We start from the raw sequence: 18,948 nt of genomic DNA, 5'->3' as shown, positions 1-18,948 counted from the left end.
GACACTCGGACCAGCAGCCGCCTCGGGTCTCTCCTCCTCCTGCCTCCCCTTCCCTCATCCACCTGCTGGCCTCCGTGGAAGCTCCGCCACAGCCACCACCAAACAACTGAGTTATTTTTATACATCGGCCAGCATCTGGCCAATCCACCACCTCTCATTGTTCATGCCCTTACAAAAAAAAAAAAAGTCATCAGCCGACTGGGCAAATGCCCGGTATGCCCGATGGCCAGTCCAGCTATGTTAACCCGTTAATCTTCGCCGAAAAATTGTTTTCTGCGATGCCGTCTTTCGTGCTTGGCTCTCCTACCTTTGCTAACGTGATGCTCATAGTGCAGAAGCCCATGCTGCATTCACTTACACTCGGATATCTGAGCTTCACTGTGAAAACATAATCGTACATTTGATGTTTCATTGAATTTTATTGTTTTAGCTTCGGGATGGCACCTGGGGTGGCCAGTCTGGTTGGGGGGGGGTGGCCTGTGCCCCCGAGGCCACCCCACTGGACACGCCACTGTCTCCACTGACAGGTTGCGGCTCTTTGTTAACAGGGATTGATCAATGAAAAATATTCTTGGACCACTGTGATTTTTCCTCCCATGTTTGATAATTCACTAGCTGGGCCCACGTCTTCATTTGAGGTTTGACAGCGTTTTAGTAGGTAAAGGTGAATGCTTGGACATTAATTGAGCTGCGGTTTGGGGAAGGCCTGGAAGGGGACTGGTGATGGCTCCTGGGCCTGGCAGATCCCCGTGTACTAAATAGGAGTGAAGTTAAAGAACTGAGAACAAGGACGGAGGGAGGGGCACGTAAACAAGAATGAACAGCTTGCAGAACTGAGGGAACCTATATAGATGAGAACCAGAAGGAGCGTGTTTGGAGGCGTGGTCCCACTCCTGAAATTCCGATACATAATCTCCAATAAAATGAATGAACGCTGCTGTCACTGATTCCTCTCACCTGGATCTAGAAAGGCGGAGCCGGGACCCGGGCAGCGGTGGAAGAGAAAGGCTCCTCGAAGCACCCGGTGACCTGGAAAAAGTGCAGCATGCAGAACAAATGAGGCGCAGACCAAATCCTCGGTGCAGCGAGGAGCACATTGTTTGTCTTTCCTGTGTTTCATAGAGACACGCAGAGATGAGCAGCGCTCACACAAACCTTTCACCGCTGGCCGGAAAAGCCTGCGTCAGGGTTTCTGCAGCGCCGCCGTCAGCGGCAGAGCTTTCTCCACGCAGCGGGACCGCTTCATCCTCACAGCCGAACCACAGACTGTAACTAAAAGATGGAGGCTATCACCGTGACAGCCAGCACTCGCATCATCTGATCTGAAAACACAAGAGGAAGGGTGCATCCATCCCCCAGGCCTCATTACAAACCAGAGTCTGTGCCCGCTCTGACCTTTGTCGAACTCATCACACGTAATGAAAACGTCATGTGACACACAGCTGCCTGCTGCCTGCAATCTGAGGCGTGACCAGCTGTTCATGCTAGTACAGTCGACCGGGGTGTTTATGGGGGTCAAGAAGCTGAAATCTTTGAGACCCCTCTAAAAACACTCGTGAATACTTGTGATGGTGCTTCGATTGGCGAAAGTTTAATAGTTAATCACAAAAATAACCTGGGCCTGTTTACGTGCCATCCCGAGCCTCCATCCTCGCACACGTCCCGCGGTACGCTGAAGCTTCCATCGCTTAAATAAAACATGGTTTCCCTGAAATGTAGCTGATGATGTCATAAAGTCTTCGTCATTTATATGACTGAGAAGCTGCGTGACAAAGATGAGATCAGCCCACAGCACCGCTTCATGATCAGTCAGCTGATCTCCACACGCCCACCTGATCAGTAATAATCCAGTTCAACCTGCTAAGGTAATCTGAGTGATTTCTAATCTGCTTAGAGCTGGATTGTGTTTGGACATCAGTGTTGATCAGAGCTTCAGTATTTCCACGCGTGCAGTTTATTTGTTAATCTGACAGATTACAGGCTCCTGATGATGTCACAGTAATAGTTTACTATTACTGTAAACTATTACTGTACTGAACAAACACACAGAGCGTCGGGCTGCACTCGACTTTATTTCGTTTGCAGTGACAAAGTGAGAAAGGTTAAGAAAAGCCTGTGGCAGCGCCACCTTCAGGCTGAATGGTACAAACACACATTACAAATGTTAAAAACAAACAGAGCTTATTGGCTGCTTCTCTTTTTCTTTTTTTTTAACTTTATTTTTGGTCATTAATTTAAAAAGTGAGGTTACAGGAACAGAAGACGCAGCCACACTACGACACGTACAAAAGAAAAAAAGAAAAAGAAACTAAGGCTGTCAACGGGACTTCCTCCCGTCACCTAGCGTTGGCTGATGGTTCGATTCCCCCCGATCAGGTGTGGTGGCGTGGACCGAGAGAGACCGCGGGATCACGAGGAGGTGGGGCTACCTGCGTCGCTGCTCTCGCTCGCCTGCCGCTGCATCACCATCTCCCGGGCGACGCAGGTGATTTGACCATTCGTCACCACACCCGAGACCCCCGCCCTGCCAGAAAGAGAGCGGCGTTAACCAAGTCAGACCGTCACTGCTAATAAAGTTTATTCTATGTGCATGTGTGTGCGTCCATACTTGTGCTGTGCCTCCTCAGTCAGTGGGGTCATCCCTGGCTGCTTCCCGAAGAAGAAGCTGGACCACCAGTGGCCAGAGTCCTGCTTAGGCAGTCCTGCAGACAGAGTCCAACATTCAGACACGACAGGAACGTTTAACTGTGAAAGGACCGCCGTGTTTCCTGCCGTCATAACGGTGACGTTAACCTCGGACAGTCACAAGAACAAGTCACGAACATTTGACTTCTGAACACAAACTTGAAAACTAATGAAATCAAATTGAGTTTCAGACTGGTCAGTAATTTTATAACGAAGACGTTTCTGTGGCGACAGGAAAAGAGAAAGCAGGAAATGACTGCATCACAACTTCCTCCATAAATCTGACGGTGAGTCTGAGCATCGCCCTGAGCAGGTTTCTGAGACAGAGCTGCTATTCATGGAAAGCGCGCGCGCGCGCACACACACACACACACACACACACACACACACACACACACCTGTTTACACCCTCCCAGCTCTGTTCTTGAAAGGAGGTGAAAGGGGAAACTGGGTGTGTTCAGTTCACTCTGAGCACCGTGTGTGCGTGTGTGTGTGCACACGTGTGTGTGTCTCTGTCTCTGTGCGTGCTCCCTGGCGACATGCAGTGAGTTGTGGTGATGAAGAGCAGCACTCTCACATGAGCTGTGAATCAACAAACCGGATCCAACCGGTCTCTCAGCCCCACCGTCTCCCAAACTGAGGCTGAGGGAGGAAGAACTGAGCATGCTCAGAGACAAACATCTGGATCTGCTTCAGCTCACGTGGGCGTCGCTTCAGGACACAAAGTTCCTGCCAGAAGAGCCGCCGCTAAACTCACTCAGTGTGCGAGTGAGTGGGCGGAGCATCTTAGTAAGCCCCGACTGCGGCATTTTAAACCACATGATGTCTTCACAAGAAACGCCACCGGATGCTCCCACACCACCCGACTCCCACCGATGCATCCAGCCCCGCCCTGTCCCACAACGCACTGTGAAGAGTACGTTTCTGTGCACTGACCTGGATGGTGAGGGATGACCTCGCCGCTGTACTCCGAACTGCCACACGAGCTGCTGCTGGACGTAGAGCCGATGCGCCCTGCGGGACACAAACCTCAGGTTAGTCTCCACCTCACGCCTCGCTGACGGTAACCTGCCAACTTTTCTCCATGTGATACTCACTTCGGTAGTAGTCAGTGGTCGCCACGAGAGACCCCCCTGCTGGGATAGCTGCCATTGTTGGTCCGTTGGTCGCTGTACACTGTGCTGATGGAACCCTGCAGGGGACAAAACAAACTGGAAGTGATCACACCGATAACCTGCAGTCACCATTTCACTCATTAAAGCAGTGACAGAGTCACATGACCATTTTCTGACAGTTTGTTTACATGTGCTCCTCTGTTTTCTTTCCCTAACCAATCAGATCGTTCTGTGGGCGGGACTTCACTCATCCATTAAAAATACACACCAGTGATGAAGAAGCGCTGATGATAATGAACCCACAGCTCGCTGTGTTCACTGTTGGATTAAACAGACAGCTATTTACAGATTACTGTTACTACTGTAATCAAGAGGATTACATGAAAAAATAAAAGATTACTGTGTAATCTGTATGCGGGATCTGACCAATCACAGCCTCTACTGAAACAAAAAGGGATAAAAACACCAACGCCATCAGTCAGCCTCCCTCACCTGCAGACTTTATAACGGTACATGAACAGAGCGTGCATGAAAGCCCCCGGCAGAGACCATCAAACCGGCACGGTCACGTTTCATGGGCACAAAGTGTCTGTGCAGCTTTGCGTGCTGCACGTACACACATCCACGGTAATGACGTCACCCCGCTATACAGTCGGGCTTGTTTACAACTAACGGTCACTGCAGCAGACCGACATCTTGACGTGAATCTGCCCCATCAAGGCCACCCTGCAAACGGCCCGGTGGGAGCAGAAACCCGGGGGGGGGGGGGGACACACGGTGGATGTCTCCCGGAGGACAAGAGGACTTTGTCTCCGATTAATCCGCCTTTAACAGCCCGACAGCACCCCATTGCTGCCACAATAACACCGTAACAGACGTAACGGTTAGCATAACGTGAACAGAAAGGCTTCGGGACGAGGCGGAAACATGAAACCATCGAAAATGTCCACTTTATGCCAGAAACGGCCCTCACAGGCACCGCTAACCACCATTTTCTCGTCGCGGCCGGAAGCCTCACCTTGTGCGGACCCAGACGTGCTTGATGTTCGGGAGCACTCACTTCTATCAGTCGGCGAGGCTGGGGGAGTGAACGCTAGGCGACGGGGCCCATTTGAAAAGAAGTTTTGGGTAAATGTGACCCTCCAAGGTCCGAGAGAGTTTCGACGATGCTGTGGTATGCGGGGGAACGGGTAGCTCCCGCCTTTATAGTGTGCATGACGTACCCCCAGTGGGAGGCGGAACGAACAAAGGCTCCGCCCTCACCGCTTCCCTAAATAATCCCTAAAAAACCCATTGAAGTCGCATCAGCGCTGAGTCAGCGGGTTTCCATGGAAACATCACTGAGACACAATTTCAATATTTCCACCGGAATCATCACAAAATATCGGCCCGGTGACACCGGGACCGGCGCGTGTATATCCCTGTAAGCACCAGTACAACGTCACTTTACATGAGTTCATTTAATTTCCGCTGAGGCTGTAACCGTTAACACGACGCTCGTTTTCCTGCTCTTCTCTTTGTTCTCGGTGCGACCAGCAGCCTCCAGCGCCCTCTGCTGGTAAAACTCTAAACTGGATCAGCGTCATCGACCTCATTTTCTCTGAGTTTACTGAATTTACCGGCAGCGCGGAAGTTACTTATGGAACGCCAGGACTGCCATAGTTACTGAGTCACCTCCATTAAACAGGTTTTAGTTATAATGTAGTTTATTGCGTTTTAATTTGTAGTTTTTACTAGGGTTTACTAGAGTTACTTTTTACTGTGGTACTTGAGGTCACTTCTGTTGATTTTAAATGCGGATGTCTCTCATCTGAGAGCCTCGGCAGTGACACAGCTTTATCTCACCTGTCTGTGGTCAGGTTCTTCGGAGAAGAGGAACGAGTGTTTGTGCAAAAAGTTCGTTGTCGGCAGGATTCGAACCTGCGCGGGGAGACCCCAATGGATTTCTAGTCCATCGCCTTAACCACTCGGCCACGACAACCCACAAGTGGAGCCCTAAATACACCTGTCAGTGTACAGGTGTGGTTTTTATATGATCCGTTGTACAGTCCATGTGATGTATTACGGTGAACAGTGATCACATTAATATTACGAACATAATGGTTTTACGTCGCTATTTATGCCTGATCGTGACTCTCAACAGTACCTCTCCCTGGTGGTCTAGTGGTTAGGATTCGGCGCTCTCACCGCCGCGGCCCGGGTTCGATTCCCGGTCAGGGAACATCTTTTTTTTTTCCGAACACACAAACCAAAGCGTGCATGCACAGAACTCTGTTATCATATTTCACCTTCGGTGACCTTAGCCTCTACCACCTAAGCTCTTTGCATACAGACTAGAATATGCAGCTTATGTTTTAACAGCAGATGTTTTCTCATATTGAAACATAAAAAAACCATCAGACTGACTTCCTGTTCAGGCCCAGGTGTTGTTGGGCGTTTATCAATATGCGTACTTGTGCGTACTTGCGTTCTCGTGTACTCGTGATACGTCATCAGTCGGAGACCAAGTACTGTTCCAATTCGAAGTACGCATCACGCCGAGAACGCGAAAAAGTCCCGGATGTGTTCTCGATCCGCCCATTTTATCGAGCATGCATCGGTGTAGACTTGGGACAGCTATATATCCCAGAATGCATTTCGTCCAAAACTCAACAGCGGACTCCCGGCACATCGTCCCCCCCCCCTCCCTCCCCTCCCCGCCCGCTCGCGGTCTTCTCACTACTCAGGTTAAAGAAACCCCAGCAGCTGTCTATAGTATTGAGTGTCCACTACAATAGAAATAAAAGCGTTCTAACATCTCACCTGCTTGTTTTTATTAAGGTATGTACACGTATGTACATGTACACTATTTTTATTAATAGAGGTTTCACTACTGAGGTTAAAAATGATATATAAGTCACTTAGATCACTTCTAAATGTTAATGTTTGGTTTATTTCAGTGTTTTATTTGTTCCTGAGTAAACCGGTTTGGCTGTGATTAAAGTTAAGCTTCATAACATGTTACTCACAGTTAACTTAAGAGGGGACGGCAGTAAAAACTCCGGACCTGTGACATCATCACGTACGCTGGTACAAATCACGAGTCCGTGCTCGCGTACTTGAGAATTGAGAGACGGCCCACGAGTCCGTGCTCGCGTTCTCGGCGGGTACGTACTCCCGTGCGTTCTCAGCGAGTACGTACTCACCGAGAACGCGAGTACGTACTCGCGTACTTGGGCATTGATAAACGGCCCTTAAACTCAGGAAATTTAGCAACCCAGGAGACGGTCACGGCTTTATTTCTCTAACTTTGCAGCCTTCATCTGAATTTAAACCCATTAAATTCAGCAATACTTTTCCATAAATTCAGAAAAAGGAGAGCCTCAAATCCAGAATCAAACGAAGTGGTTTTCTTAATTTTTATTCAATTTACAAATTTTGAAGATGTGTCAGTAAATTTTTGCACAGCAGTGAAAGTGAAGGCAAAAGAGACCACAAGGCACATTTCATTTAAAGGAATGCTTTATTGATATCCAAACATTTACAATAAACCAAAATGTTTTTAATTAATTCACCATAAGCTTCCAAATCTGATCCCTTTAACGATCTACATGAGAGGCCCAGGACCTGAATAAAGCTGAAAGTCCTCAGTGAGCATGCTCGTGGTGTGCTGCATGTCCCAAAACTAAGAAGTCACTCACTCCATCCATCATCCGCTCTCCACAAAAAAAAAACAAAAAACAAAAAAAAACAAAACAACTTGCTTATGTGCAGCTGTCAAGGAGGAAAAATTCATTTAGTTTCAAAATCACATTTTTCTCACACTGACGATCCTTTCCCCTGTGCATAAGAAAAATGTGATTTCTTTTATTAAATAAATGACTTCAGGAGTATTTCTTGTAGTGTGCAGGAGTTTGTTTAATCTCGGCAAAGCGCAGAGACACTCAAGGAGATCCAGAGACACAAAGAAAGAGTCTGTAACAGATATTTCAGGATTGGCAACTGACGGCATTTTACAAACAAGAAACCACCTCAGAAAAGCAAAGGAAAGAAAATCAGGAAGCAGCAAACAAATCATCTTCATCGTCTACCAAAATGATCGACACAAAGAATAAGGACGCACACAGAAGGCAGGACAGCCTCGGGCAGCTCGTTCAGAAACACCCACAGCGGAGACCTGCGGCCGTTAGCCACAAGACCGATTACAGGTCTCCCTCTCAGGTGTACTCACACGTGACAGCATTTTAAATCCTTAGTGAGGATTTAAAATGCAAATTATGACCACTTCCTGTCACAGAGCAGTCGGATGCCACAGAAGCAGGATGTCTTATTAACGAGCTCGTCAGCACTTCCTGTAGCGGGCAGGAGTGATGTTGGCAAAGCGCACAAACAAAGATTGGCACGGTGCTTTAAAGTCATGGCGTTTTACAAATAATGAAAAAAAATCAGAAAAAGTCAGTTGTTCTGTTGTTTGGCGTGAGCGCAGTTCATCTGCAGGCGTGGTCGTTTCTGTACAGGAAGCCCGTGGGAGTACACCACAAACACCCGGATGTCCCGTCCTTCACCAAACCCAAAGAAGAAGAAGGAAAACCAAAGGCGAGGGGTGGGCATGTCCCACGGCTGGATCAGAGAGCGGGCGAAGCTTTTAACGCGAGTAAGGCCGACAGAGAAGCGGTGACATTCAGCAGGTAGCGTTTGCGGCGAAGCGTCAGCGAGAGTCGGCCGCGCTCCGACGTCGATGCCAGTTTCACAAACAGGAAGCTTTGTTTTCAGCGACACGCCTGTGAAACGGAGACGGTTTGGTTACCTGTGTTGGTACGCGCCGATAAAAGTTACGTAAAAACGTCTGCAAAGCTGTAAAAGAGTTCAGAGGATACAAAAATGGCTGAAGGGCTTTTTTACACGGCGGGGGTTTCAGGTGGGATGTGCGCGTACGTGGAGAAGGTCGAGGAGAGCGGGGGTTCCCGGGTCCTGACCTCGCCCATCCTCATTCAGGCGTTAACCTGTACACCTGCCGGCGTTTACACAGAGAGAGCGGCGGGGGCGCTGTGCAGCCTGAGCTCACAGTGTGAATGCTGAGAAAGAAGAGAGCACGCTCACCCACAGAGGCCCATATTATCCTCCTCCACCTGCAGAAGTCCCGCCTCCAAAGCTACACCCGCAGGAGGTTTGTTTGTTTGGTTTTTGGATGAGTATGAACACTGTGGGGGTGGGGGTGGGGTTTCCCTCCAAAATAAAAGCCGTCAAGTTTCAGAAGGTGACATCTTTTAGCGCCTTGCGTTTGCCGGGTGGTTTCTGAAACATTGACGGGTTTGAAACAGAGGGGCGGGGCTCGGGGGCGGGGCTGTGCACTGTGTGCCTGACACCAGCTACAGAGCGAGCTGCTGAGGTGGAGGTGGAGGTGTGGCTCTGCGACAATGTGGTAACAGTACAGTCTAAGGTCGTGAAGAAGGTGGTGGCGAGGAGGTGGTGGAGGAGGGAGCGAGTGTTCAGAAAGACGGGTTCTCCTGAGTGGGGGTGGTGTCGGTGGGTGAGCTGACGGCGTCTCCGTTTCCTCTCTGACCGACGACCTTATACTGAAGAGAGAGAGGAAGAGGAAACAGTCGAGGGTCAGTGACGCAGTTAGCGTGCCTCTTCACCAGCTTCCTGTTTACTCTGTTTAAACCCTCGTCTGCCTCACTGACGACGAAACACTTTTAATTTTAAAAACTTCCTTCAGACACAAACCTGAAACTAAAGAAAAGCTGACTTCCTGTCCCACACTCATGGAGCACCGTGAGCAAAAACATGCAAAGAAGAAGAAACTAACAGACTGGACACAGAGAACATGCTGCCACCTTGTGGTGAAAGTCTGCATTAACCTTTGACCTCTGCTCGTCCTGCAGACATCTGAACTAAATGTTTAACTTTGGTCCTTTTCCTCCAAATACTAAACTTCACTACAGGTTTAAGGTCCATCTCCAGACCTCTGCTCACCTTCAGGTTCCCCATCTTATCCTCAAAGGACTTGAAGGTTGGAGAGTTTCTGCGGAGCAGAGACACGATGTTAGAGTCACAGGAATAACACCACCACATCAAATCTAACAAAAATCACATTTCTTTAATAAGAATGCCAAATCCAAACGTCAGGATGCCGTGTGAATAAAAGTTGGATGCGATCTACAAATCTCATAAATCCAGATTTCATTCACAGAAACATTTAAAGGAGAAAATGAACCAATATGAGCTCAGTTTGAATTTGATGGCAGCAACACGTCTGTAAAAGTTGGGACGGGTCGACAAAAAGCTGAAAACTGAGAAGAGAAACAGCTGGAGGAAGATTTATCAGCTGATCAGGTGACCTGTCAGCAGCTGGGTCACATGATCGGGCAGAGCTTCACCAACCTGCAGAAACTGAATCCTCACTGTGAACATGACACCATCTACACACCATGACATCATCAGCATACTCAGAGGACCTGGAGGAATCTCTGTGCGCGGGGATGAGGACGATAACCTTCAAACGCCACTCTGTGATAAATCAGTGCACGGGCTCAGGAACGCTTCCAGGAACCGGCATCTGCGAGCAGCTCGGCGTGCCGTCCACACGTGCAGGTTACAGCTCCATCACGTGGAGGAGAAGTCACGCGTGACCACGATAGGGAAATGGCGCCGTCTCCTTTAAGAGGTCAGACCCATCCAAACATCCTGTCGTGTTTTGTTTTATTGTGAATAAAATGTGAGTTTCTGAGACCTGCAGACTCAGTTTACACAGCAGCCCGACTTTTTGGATTATAGATCTGATAAAATACTAAATGATGAATAAACATAAAAGCAGGTTTAATAAAAACAATAAATGTACATGTTTGCATCGTTTGTGTTTCATTGCAGACGAGCTGTAAGTGTAAATAACAGCGACCACGGCAAAGTTTCATTGTTTCACCGCGGCATCACAAACTTTAACACAATAACAATTAAAATCAAAAACTGTCATGTTGTCACGGAAACATCAGATCAGCTGATGGCAGATTTAAATTTGGAATAAAAGTAGCCAATAAAAACCTCATTTCCCCACGTGAAACCAACCTGGCAACCCACTTCCTGTTTTATTTAAAGGTGTAACCACGCCCCCAGGTTTGAAAGCCTTCAGTGAGCTGATGTTAACGAGCACAGACAGGTACAGGTGTGTGTTACGTTACCTCATGGCAGGCATACTTATCGAGTGGCGAATGGAATAGTTGCTACTTTGAATGCGTTAAAGAGAAGAGACAGAAAAGCAAGTGTTACAACGCAGGAAGCAGTGACACACACACACACACACACACACACACACAGGCACACACACACACAGAGCTGTTACAGAGATCACCTGCACAGGTAGCTGTTAAATCACAGCCGTCACAGACGTACGGAGCAGTCTGTGACGCTGAAAGAACTGAATGGTTCAAACATCCTACGCAGAGCTGAAACGCCCGGCGTCGTTTCTTTAACTTGTTTTCTTTATTTTAGTTTCAGCTCATATCATCGAAACGTCTTCCTGTCAGGCTGGCCAATCAGAGCACAACACTTTAAAGTGGCGCTGATGCATGAAGGCTGAGCTAAAATTAAATAAACATGAAACTGAATTAAAGCTGAATTCAACATGAAGCTGTCTCCACGGCGACCTGAGCCTCGCATCACTACAAACTTTGAATTCAACTTTTTTGACACAGCACAAACAGCAGTCCCCTCGAGGCACGTTAAAGGACCACGTGACTTCTTAGTGGATCAGCGCTGTGTTTACATAATTACAGGTCATGTGACTGACCGTGTCATGATGACGACACGTGGAGACTTACCTAAAGGAGTTAGAGAACGGCAGAGCTCTGCGGGTCAAACCAAGGCAGCGATAAGAAGGAGAGAGAGAGAGAGCGCGCGTGAGGCAACACACACAGGTGAGACATCAGCAGGTAAATCAGGAGCAGCAGGGGCGTGTCCGATCACATTGTTGCTCAGCACACGCGGCGGGGAAAGAAACGATGATGATGATGTCATCTGTCGGTCGAGCAAATTGGCCCTCGCACGGCCAAACATCAGTTTGTCTTGTTTAACAGGAAGTTCCTGGTGCCGTCACAATAAAGGAGCTCAGTGGTGATAAACATGCGTGTGTGTGGTAAAAAGCCACGCCCCAAAGGAAGGCAGCGGGGTTAAAGGTAAAAAATGAGCTGTGGCGTTATTGTTGGTGTGTGATGGAGGCGTGTCCTGTCCCTGATGCATGCAGTGACCTTCAGGAGGAACAGAGCACGCTTCTTTACACTCAGAGATGAGGATCAAGTGAAACAGGCGACGAGGGAGCATGCAGGGTCACACACACACACACACACACACACACACACACACACACAGTGTGAGCTACAGGGATTAAACTGCAGACTAGGAGTGAGCGCGTCCCGTTTCCTGCCCCGCCGTCACACTGCTACTTTACAGCTGCACTGAAGCTGGATAACAAACCAATCACAGCAGTGAAGCTTAAAGCTGCAGGTGAGCGGGGCGTGACCGGAGGTCAGAGCTGCAGGAAGAAACAAGTGGCCGGGTTTAACCTGGTGACTGTCTGAGGCGGGCCTCGTCCTCGCCAAGGCGGGGGCTGACAGAGCGGGCCTGGGTGTAAACTGACCCTCACAGAGCAGGGTTGATGCTGTGAGCCACATTAACGGGCCGTCGCCTGAGCAGTGCTCACACTCTGTCACTCGGGGAGCTAAACCCACAGCAGGAGAGGCGTGCAGACTCAACACACCACCTGAATAATCGATCCACAGACTGTGTCACCAGGTTTGCCTAGCAGGGGACGGTGTGAGGACGGGTCCACATCGCCCCCTCTGCTCATTTGTTCCTGCAGCTGAGCGGCGGCCATGTTGGCTCTGTCGCGCTGTACCTCATGTCACCGATCTTCTTGCTGATGGCCGTGCTCACTGTACTCAGAGCCGCAGTCGTCTTCTGTCCAGCCTGGGAAAGCGTCTCCTGAGTCTTCTTGTACCTGCAGAGATGAAGAGGAGGAGGAGGAGGAGGAGCACAGAAACAGAGGCGTTAGTGTGCGCACAGACACACAAACGGACCACAGTGTTAGTGTTCACACAGACCAGCCGCGACACACAGCGAGTTAAACACAGCAGAGCGTCCTCTCTCTGGAACAAACTCAGAACAGGAACAAGAACCCAGGAGTGTTAGCAGGCACAAATTAGCATCAGCCGGCAGGAAGTCCCGTCTCACAGCACGTGGAAACCATGACAGGGAGACCGACGGCGAGCCGAGTCAGACTGTGTGAGCTGAGCACGTTACAGCGAACACAGCCACGCTACTGGTTTGATAATGTGAGAGACCTGAGGTGAAACCCCGTCCAGCAGAGGCAGCAGCGAGTCCGTCCCCTCAGACTCATGTTACAGCCTGACACACTCTGTGCTCTCTCTGGATCCTCCTCCATAACATCGCTTTGAATTGTTTTAAGGCTTAAAGTTTGCATTATTCGGGCATCGCGTTTGTGCTGCCGGAGCCTTTCTAATGAGGTCATGTGACCAATAATATGGCTGCTGTGAGGTCACTGTAACAGAGCACTGAGGAAGGCGGAGCTCCACTTTAAGGATTTTGTGTGGATGTTACTGATCAGCAGGTGTGACGCTCCCGTACAGATAACGTTGCTGTCCGCCCTCTCATCCAAACACCAAACAACAAGGGCCAACTTTGATCCTTCAGACCACAGAGCGACCCCGCAGTGGCTGTGGCCATCTTCGATATACAGACTATGGTCCCGAGACAAGGACCTCAGGTTTATCGGGTCCAGACTGAGGACACTTACAGACAAAAAACGTCCCAGAGCTAACAAAGCAGCACACAGACTGTGGAGGCTCCTCGGCCAAATGCATGTAGGAGCTCAGAGAAATGCAGGGCCTAAAGTTCAAATGGATCAGAGACCAGATCTATCATCAAACTCCCGGACGGCCCCTCGTCTAACAGCAGTTTACTGACGGCTTCACCTGACCAGCTGTGAAAACAACAGGAAGTCAGTGGCTTGTTTTCCTTCCTGCAGTAGAGCGCCTGTTTACCTCCAAACACCTCTGATCCCAGCATGGACAGGACGGAGCGCACGGCAAACAGAACACGCCATGCTCTCGCTGCTTCCACGCACAGCAGGCGTCTGTCAACACTACAGTAATGCAGTAACGCAGCACTGTAACTGTAACACAGTAACATGGTAACTGTAACACAGCACTTGTGCGTGGCATGAGAGCACGATTAAAGCATGTGAAAAGTTCAGAGCTGGACTGTTTCTTGCAGACGAGTACGGAGTTACTTTCTGCACAGAGCTGAAGCTGGAGCAGAATGTGTCACGTTTGGGCCTCCTGGGATTTGTAAAAACACTCCTCTTTGTGTAAAAATCTCAGCAACGCACGCACGCACGCACACGGAGGTCTGCAGATAAGCACAGCTGCAGTTTTCGCTGATCTAATCTGAGCGAGCCGCTCGTTCCTTCGGCTTCACTCTGAACGTCAGCCACGACGTACGGCCAGGAAGGACAGGAAACCTGTGAGAAACCAAAGATTCAAACATTTCTGATGTGTTAGTCTGGAAAAGCAGTCGCAGCATTAGGAGGTCAGGCAAAGCAGCATCTGTGACCTTTGACCTCCACCAAGGAGCAGCACAAGATGAAGGAGGATTATGGTAAACTGTGAATCATGCAAAGCTACTCTACTACAACCCAAGAAGAAACATGAGCTGAAAATGAGCGCACAGGTCTGAGTTTGTTGCTTTTTGGTTCCAATCAGCAGCTTTAATAACACTTCCTGTAACCCAGGGGTGGGAACTCCAGGCCTGGAGGTTTTAGGTATCACCCTGACCTGAGTCACCAGTTCATGACCAGGCCTCTGGAGAACTTTACGACATGTCGAGGAGGTCATTTAGCCAATTAAATCAGCTGACACGTCTAAAAATCTGCAGGACCCCCCCCCCCCCGAGAGCCCCGCCCCTGCTGTAACCCTAATTATAATAAAACATTTAACCCTGTGATGTCATCATCTTCTGATTTTTTAAACTGTTAGACCTCTGCACTGTTGCTTTTTCCAAAACAGACTGGGAGCTGACGATGACGTCGTAAACAAAGAGCTCCAGGTTCCTGCTCGCAGCTCTACGTGTGCGCCGTTGTGTGGCGCATCTGAGGGTCGCTGTGGATGAGCTGATAGAGTTACTCCACCTGAGCGTTGCTGCAGTGAAGATTAAACCCACCGTGTCCGTGTGACATTTACTGTAATCAATAATCCCTGCCAGACGTGCATGGCGGTGACGCTTCACTTCCTGTCAGCTGTAACTTTGACTATTTGAACACTCTGCACGAGGTGTGTTTTAGATCAATAACTGGAGAAAATGTGGTCAAAATCGACAGGACGTTTGAATATTTTTGGTTCAAACACTGAAGACTGAGACGATTCCTCAGTAAAAGTGTAACGGGGAGGCAAACGCCTTCAGCTGCGTCCGACGCAAAGCAGAAAACGTCTCCTCGACTCGTTAATAACAGCTCGACCACCGCAGCCTCAGCACCACAGAAGCAAAATGAAAACAGAGAAAACTTCCACAAAATCCCAAAGTGAAAGAAACCTTAACTCATCTACAGACACAGACAAGAGCACAAAGAGGAAGGGTCAACTCACGCTTCAGAGTGGGTAATGTCATCCAAAGTGGCCGAGGCAGACAGATATCTGAAGACACAACAGCAGGAAAATCACACAGAGACACTCACAGCACACGTCAGCTGAAAACGTCCAAAACATGCTACAAGCTGCCGCTGTGTGCAGCCGGACAGGAACGCCGACTCTCCTAAAGACACGGTTAGGAAGTTTAAAAACGCCGCCGCCCGAGGATTCAGAGCTGGACGTCCATGATAACATGTTGATGGAAAACAATATTCACGTGTTCACATTTAATACAAATCTGCAACATGTGAAAACATAAAAACCTCCTGCCAGCTGAAAAGAACCCGTCACAGATGAACAGCAGTTACACAGTCAGCACATCCGATTAAATGTAGGGGGCGGTCCGCTGCAAGGGGCGGGGCTACAGCAGGGTCCGGAGCATAAAGCGAGGCCCCGCAGGTACACAGGTAAACACTCAGACCACACAGAGCAGAGAGAGGATCAGCGTGGAGTTCACAGGAGTCACACAGCCACACAGGTGAGGGCGGAGCCAGGAAAAAGGAACGCCACCCTGACCGAGGAACCTAGAGGTGTGTGCATCTGTGTGTGTGTGTCTGTGTGTCTGTGTGTGTGTGTCTGCGTGCGTCTGTGTGCGCGTGTCTGTGTGTGTGTGTGTGCGCCTGAGTGTCTGTGTGTCTGTGTGTGTGTGTGTGTGCGCCTGTGTGTGTGTGTGTCTGTATGTGTGTGTGTGTGTTATGCTGGGCTTACACTGTGCGATTTTTGGCCCATTTTGAGACAATTTTTCAGTCGTGCGACCGTTTTGTTGATCGGCCCGAGTTTGGCCTTCATCGTGCAGCATACGTGGGGTAACGAGAAGCGATTAACACCGCACGACCAGCTCCCGATCATCAATTGCTTGGTCGGGAGGGTGTCACCGCAGCCGCTCACACTACGCACTCGCAAACACATAAATGTCGGTGAAAAAGACGGAGCAGCACAGCAGTGCAGCGTGTGATCTGGACACAAGCGATGGAGGCACAACTTGTAGAACTTTGGAAAGCTCATCTGAGCCTTTTCGATGTGGCCTCACAAAATTATCACGACCACAACAACCGTGAAAATAGTTGGATCTACACCGCTGCTCAATCACAGCTGCCTGATCAATGTTTTTCATTAGCAATTTAGCAAAGTTGATGGTGGTGGTGTGAGTCTGTGTGAGTGAAAGACAGAGAGGGAGCGACAGATTTTCTGTTATAACCTTCATGTTATGAACGCACAGTGTGAGCACTCAGGTCGCATCAGAGCATCGGGCCGTATAGTGTGAGACCTGCATCGTGACCTGCATCGTGACCTATGAACTTCTAACCCCTGCGAGTCAATCATACAGTTTGAGCTGAAGCTGAATAACGCGACTGGAAAAATCGCACAGTGTCTGTCCAGCTTTAACAGAGTGATTTCTGACTGTGTTGCTGTTTGACTTAAAAGTCAGAATATTTGTTATGAAGTAACTGTGAGCCTGCTGTGATGACCTTTGACCGAGTCCACTCAGTCGAACTTCCACAGTCACAGAGAAACCTGTCACTGGTGATCACATGATGCCATGGAGTTAAAACTGTGGACTCAGTCATTTTAATCAGCTCACTGAACATTTCACCCATTTATCTGAAGCTCTGTGATATATATTAACCGCAGGGACAGGCTCCACCCCCCGCCACCCTGATAAGGATGAGAGGACGGGGATGGACGGATAATACAACAATATTAAACTTTGATCTGTGAAACGTGGACACAGTGAGCTGGAGCATAAAGACGAATCCAACGCACAGCAGACTTTTGTTGTGCAACAATCCGATTCTGACCTCGCAGACAACCCGAGTTATTTTTACAGAAACCGGAGTCGCCTCGCGAGGCCAGCCTCCGCCCACAGCTGTCCCCTCTCACTGCACGGGCCACATCAACCCAAACGGCTCCGCCTCCACCGCCTACGGTTTACTTTGAGACAAGACGCTCAGTCGGCTGATCCACAAAACGAGGAAACGGGAAAAAAAGAACAGCTAAAAATATTCATGTGGCTGTGACGTGTTCATAACTCACAGCCATCTGTGTGCACCTCACCAGCCTGCCCCTCTTCCTGGATATCACGTGTCATGTGACTAAGCAAAACACCATCTTCCCCTCCTCCTCCTCCTCCTCCTCCTCTCTCACATTCCTTTCCTCCCACTCGTTCCTGCAGCAGCGAGTCCGAGCTGCCCGTGTGGTTTCAGACACGCTTTCCAGCTGCAGTAGAGTAAAATCCATGCTGACTGCACGCCTGCGGCAGACACACAACTACAAACCGACACCGACGGCGTTGGCCGACGTGCTGGTGTATTTCTGTGAGCAGAAGCAGAACAAACACCAGAAACCCGCCAGTGCAGGCCCAAGCACGAGTCAGCAGCGCCGCCCCGTAGGGATGGGTATTGATAAGATTTTCACGATTATCGATTCTTTATCGATTCTTTTTAAAAAAGGAGAACACTAAGGTCGATTAGCTTAGAACTTTGTTTTATATCTTCTCTTTGAACAAGATAGAAATTTAGGAGTAACATGGCCTTACAAACCCAACAGTGAGATCTTAAGAGATCCACAGCCTACGGCTCTTCAATGGGGTGTCACAGGGTCCCCAGGAAAGAAAACTGTAAATGTAAAATAATAAAATAAATATTCTTCATCTGCTGTGGCAAATGGCTGCAAGGTTTTGACCACAAACTTAGTCACTGCTCGGTGACATTCGTCTATCCTGGCCTGAAAGGAGACGCTACCGGTAGACTGCAGCGACAACTGCCAGCGAGCGCCAGCCAGACTGTCTGTCTCTCTCATCACGGTCACCTAAATGCACAGTGATGGCAGGTTTTGTAATAAGGCAGATCGCGCTAACATAATATGCACTGTTAGTTGATTATTTACCTGCCGTATTAACGGGAGAGGACGTGCAAACATTACCGCTGCTGCTGGGTTGAGATTCACGAGTCCGGAGTGGAATTAAAAACACGACATTCATTTAAGGTCATCGCGTGTTTTGTGAGCAAATGCTTTTGCATATTCGTAGTGTTTCCTCCTTTAAATGAAATATCTACTTTGCAAGTATTGCAAGTTGCCCTGTTGTCATCCGTTCTCGTAAAGTATAACCAAACTTTTGAGCGTTTCCTGCCAGGTAAATGACGCTCCGCAACGTGGTGACGTCATTGGGGGCGACTGGAATCGATAAGGGAATCGTTTGCAAAAATGGCAAACAATTCCAAGGAATTGAAACGGTGGGAACCGGTTCTCAACAAGAACCGGGTTTTGATACCCATCCCTACCGCCCCGTCAGGTCAGGCCAAATATCCAGGCGAGCTCGCCAATCCGGTCGATTACAGAGGAGGAACGTGGAAACTTCCAGCAGCCGGGCGGGAACGCTGCGATCTACAGGGTTTCTTTGCTCTGCTGGCACAGAAACGTTTCCCTCGGACTGACCCAGACTAGAAGTCGTTTAAGGAGTCAGCCGTGGTCAG

General features: G+C 49.1%; 2 protein-coding genes and 2 non-coding genes across 16 annotated transcripts in view; 1 reads left to right on the top strand and 3 right to left on the bottom strand.

Moving 5' to 3' along the window:
- Positions 1-2,053: 2,053 nt before the first annotated feature.
- ppdpfb (pancreatic progenitor cell differentiation and proliferation factor b) lies at positions 2,054-5,078 on the bottom strand. Its single transcript, XM_003445978.3, has 5 exons — positions 4,819-5,078; positions 3,783-3,877; positions 3,622-3,699; positions 2,609-2,702; positions 2,054-2,524 (listed from the first exon to the last, which is right to left on the bottom strand). The coding sequence occupies exons 2-5, from the start codon at positions 3,835-3,837 to the stop codon at positions 2,410-2,412; spliced, it is 342 nt and encodes a 113-aa protein (XP_003446026.1). The 5' UTR covers positions 3,838-3,877; positions 4,819-5,078; the 3' UTR covers positions 2,054-2,409.
- Positions 5,079-5,699: 621 nt separating this feature from the next.
- trnas-aga (transfer RNA serine (anticodon AGA)) lies at positions 5,700-5,781 on the bottom strand. The gene has a single exon. It is a non-coding gene; the product is annotated as a tRNA-Ser (tRNA).
- A 168-nt stretch (positions 5,782-5,949) lies between these two features.
- trnae-cuc (transfer RNA glutamic acid (anticodon CUC)) lies at positions 5,950-6,021 on the top strand. Its single transcript has one exon. It is a non-coding gene; the product is annotated as a tRNA-Glu (tRNA).
- Positions 6,022-7,283: 1,262 nt separating this feature from the next.
- The window catches only part of tpd52l2b (tpd52 like 2b), a 19,963-nt gene continuing 8,298 nt past the window's right edge, over positions 7,284-18,948 (bottom strand). For 3 of the 13 annotated variants that reach the window (XM_005477756.4, XM_005477760.4, XM_025901347.1), the window contains 6 exons: positions 15,434-15,481; positions 12,670-12,771; positions 11,597-11,623; positions 10,958-11,002; positions 9,756-9,804; positions 7,284-9,355 (listed from right to left, as the gene is read on the bottom strand). In XM_005477756.4, the coding sequence (XP_005477813.1) occupies positions 9,269-9,355; positions 9,756-9,804; positions 10,958-11,002; positions 11,597-11,623; positions 12,670-12,771; positions 15,434-15,481 (358 nt within the window). In that variant the 3' untranslated portion in view covers positions 7,284-9,268. The remainder of the gene's footprint in view (positions 9,356-9,755; positions 9,805-10,957; positions 11,003-11,596; positions 11,624-12,669; positions 12,772-15,433; positions 15,482-18,948) is intronic. The other 10 variants (XM_005477757.4, XM_005477761.4, XM_005477758.4 and 7 more) reach the window with 5 other exon arrangements.

Source organism: Oreochromis niloticus, linkage group LG20 (genome assembly GCF_001858045.2).
Source record: "Oreochromis niloticus isolate F11D_XX linkage group LG20, O_niloticus_UMD_NMBU, whole genome shotgun sequence".
Classification (NCBI taxonomy): Eukaryota; Metazoa; Chordata; class Actinopteri; order Cichliformes; family Cichlidae; genus Oreochromis; species Oreochromis niloticus.
This window is presented reverse-complemented; position numbering and strand designations above follow the sequence as displayed.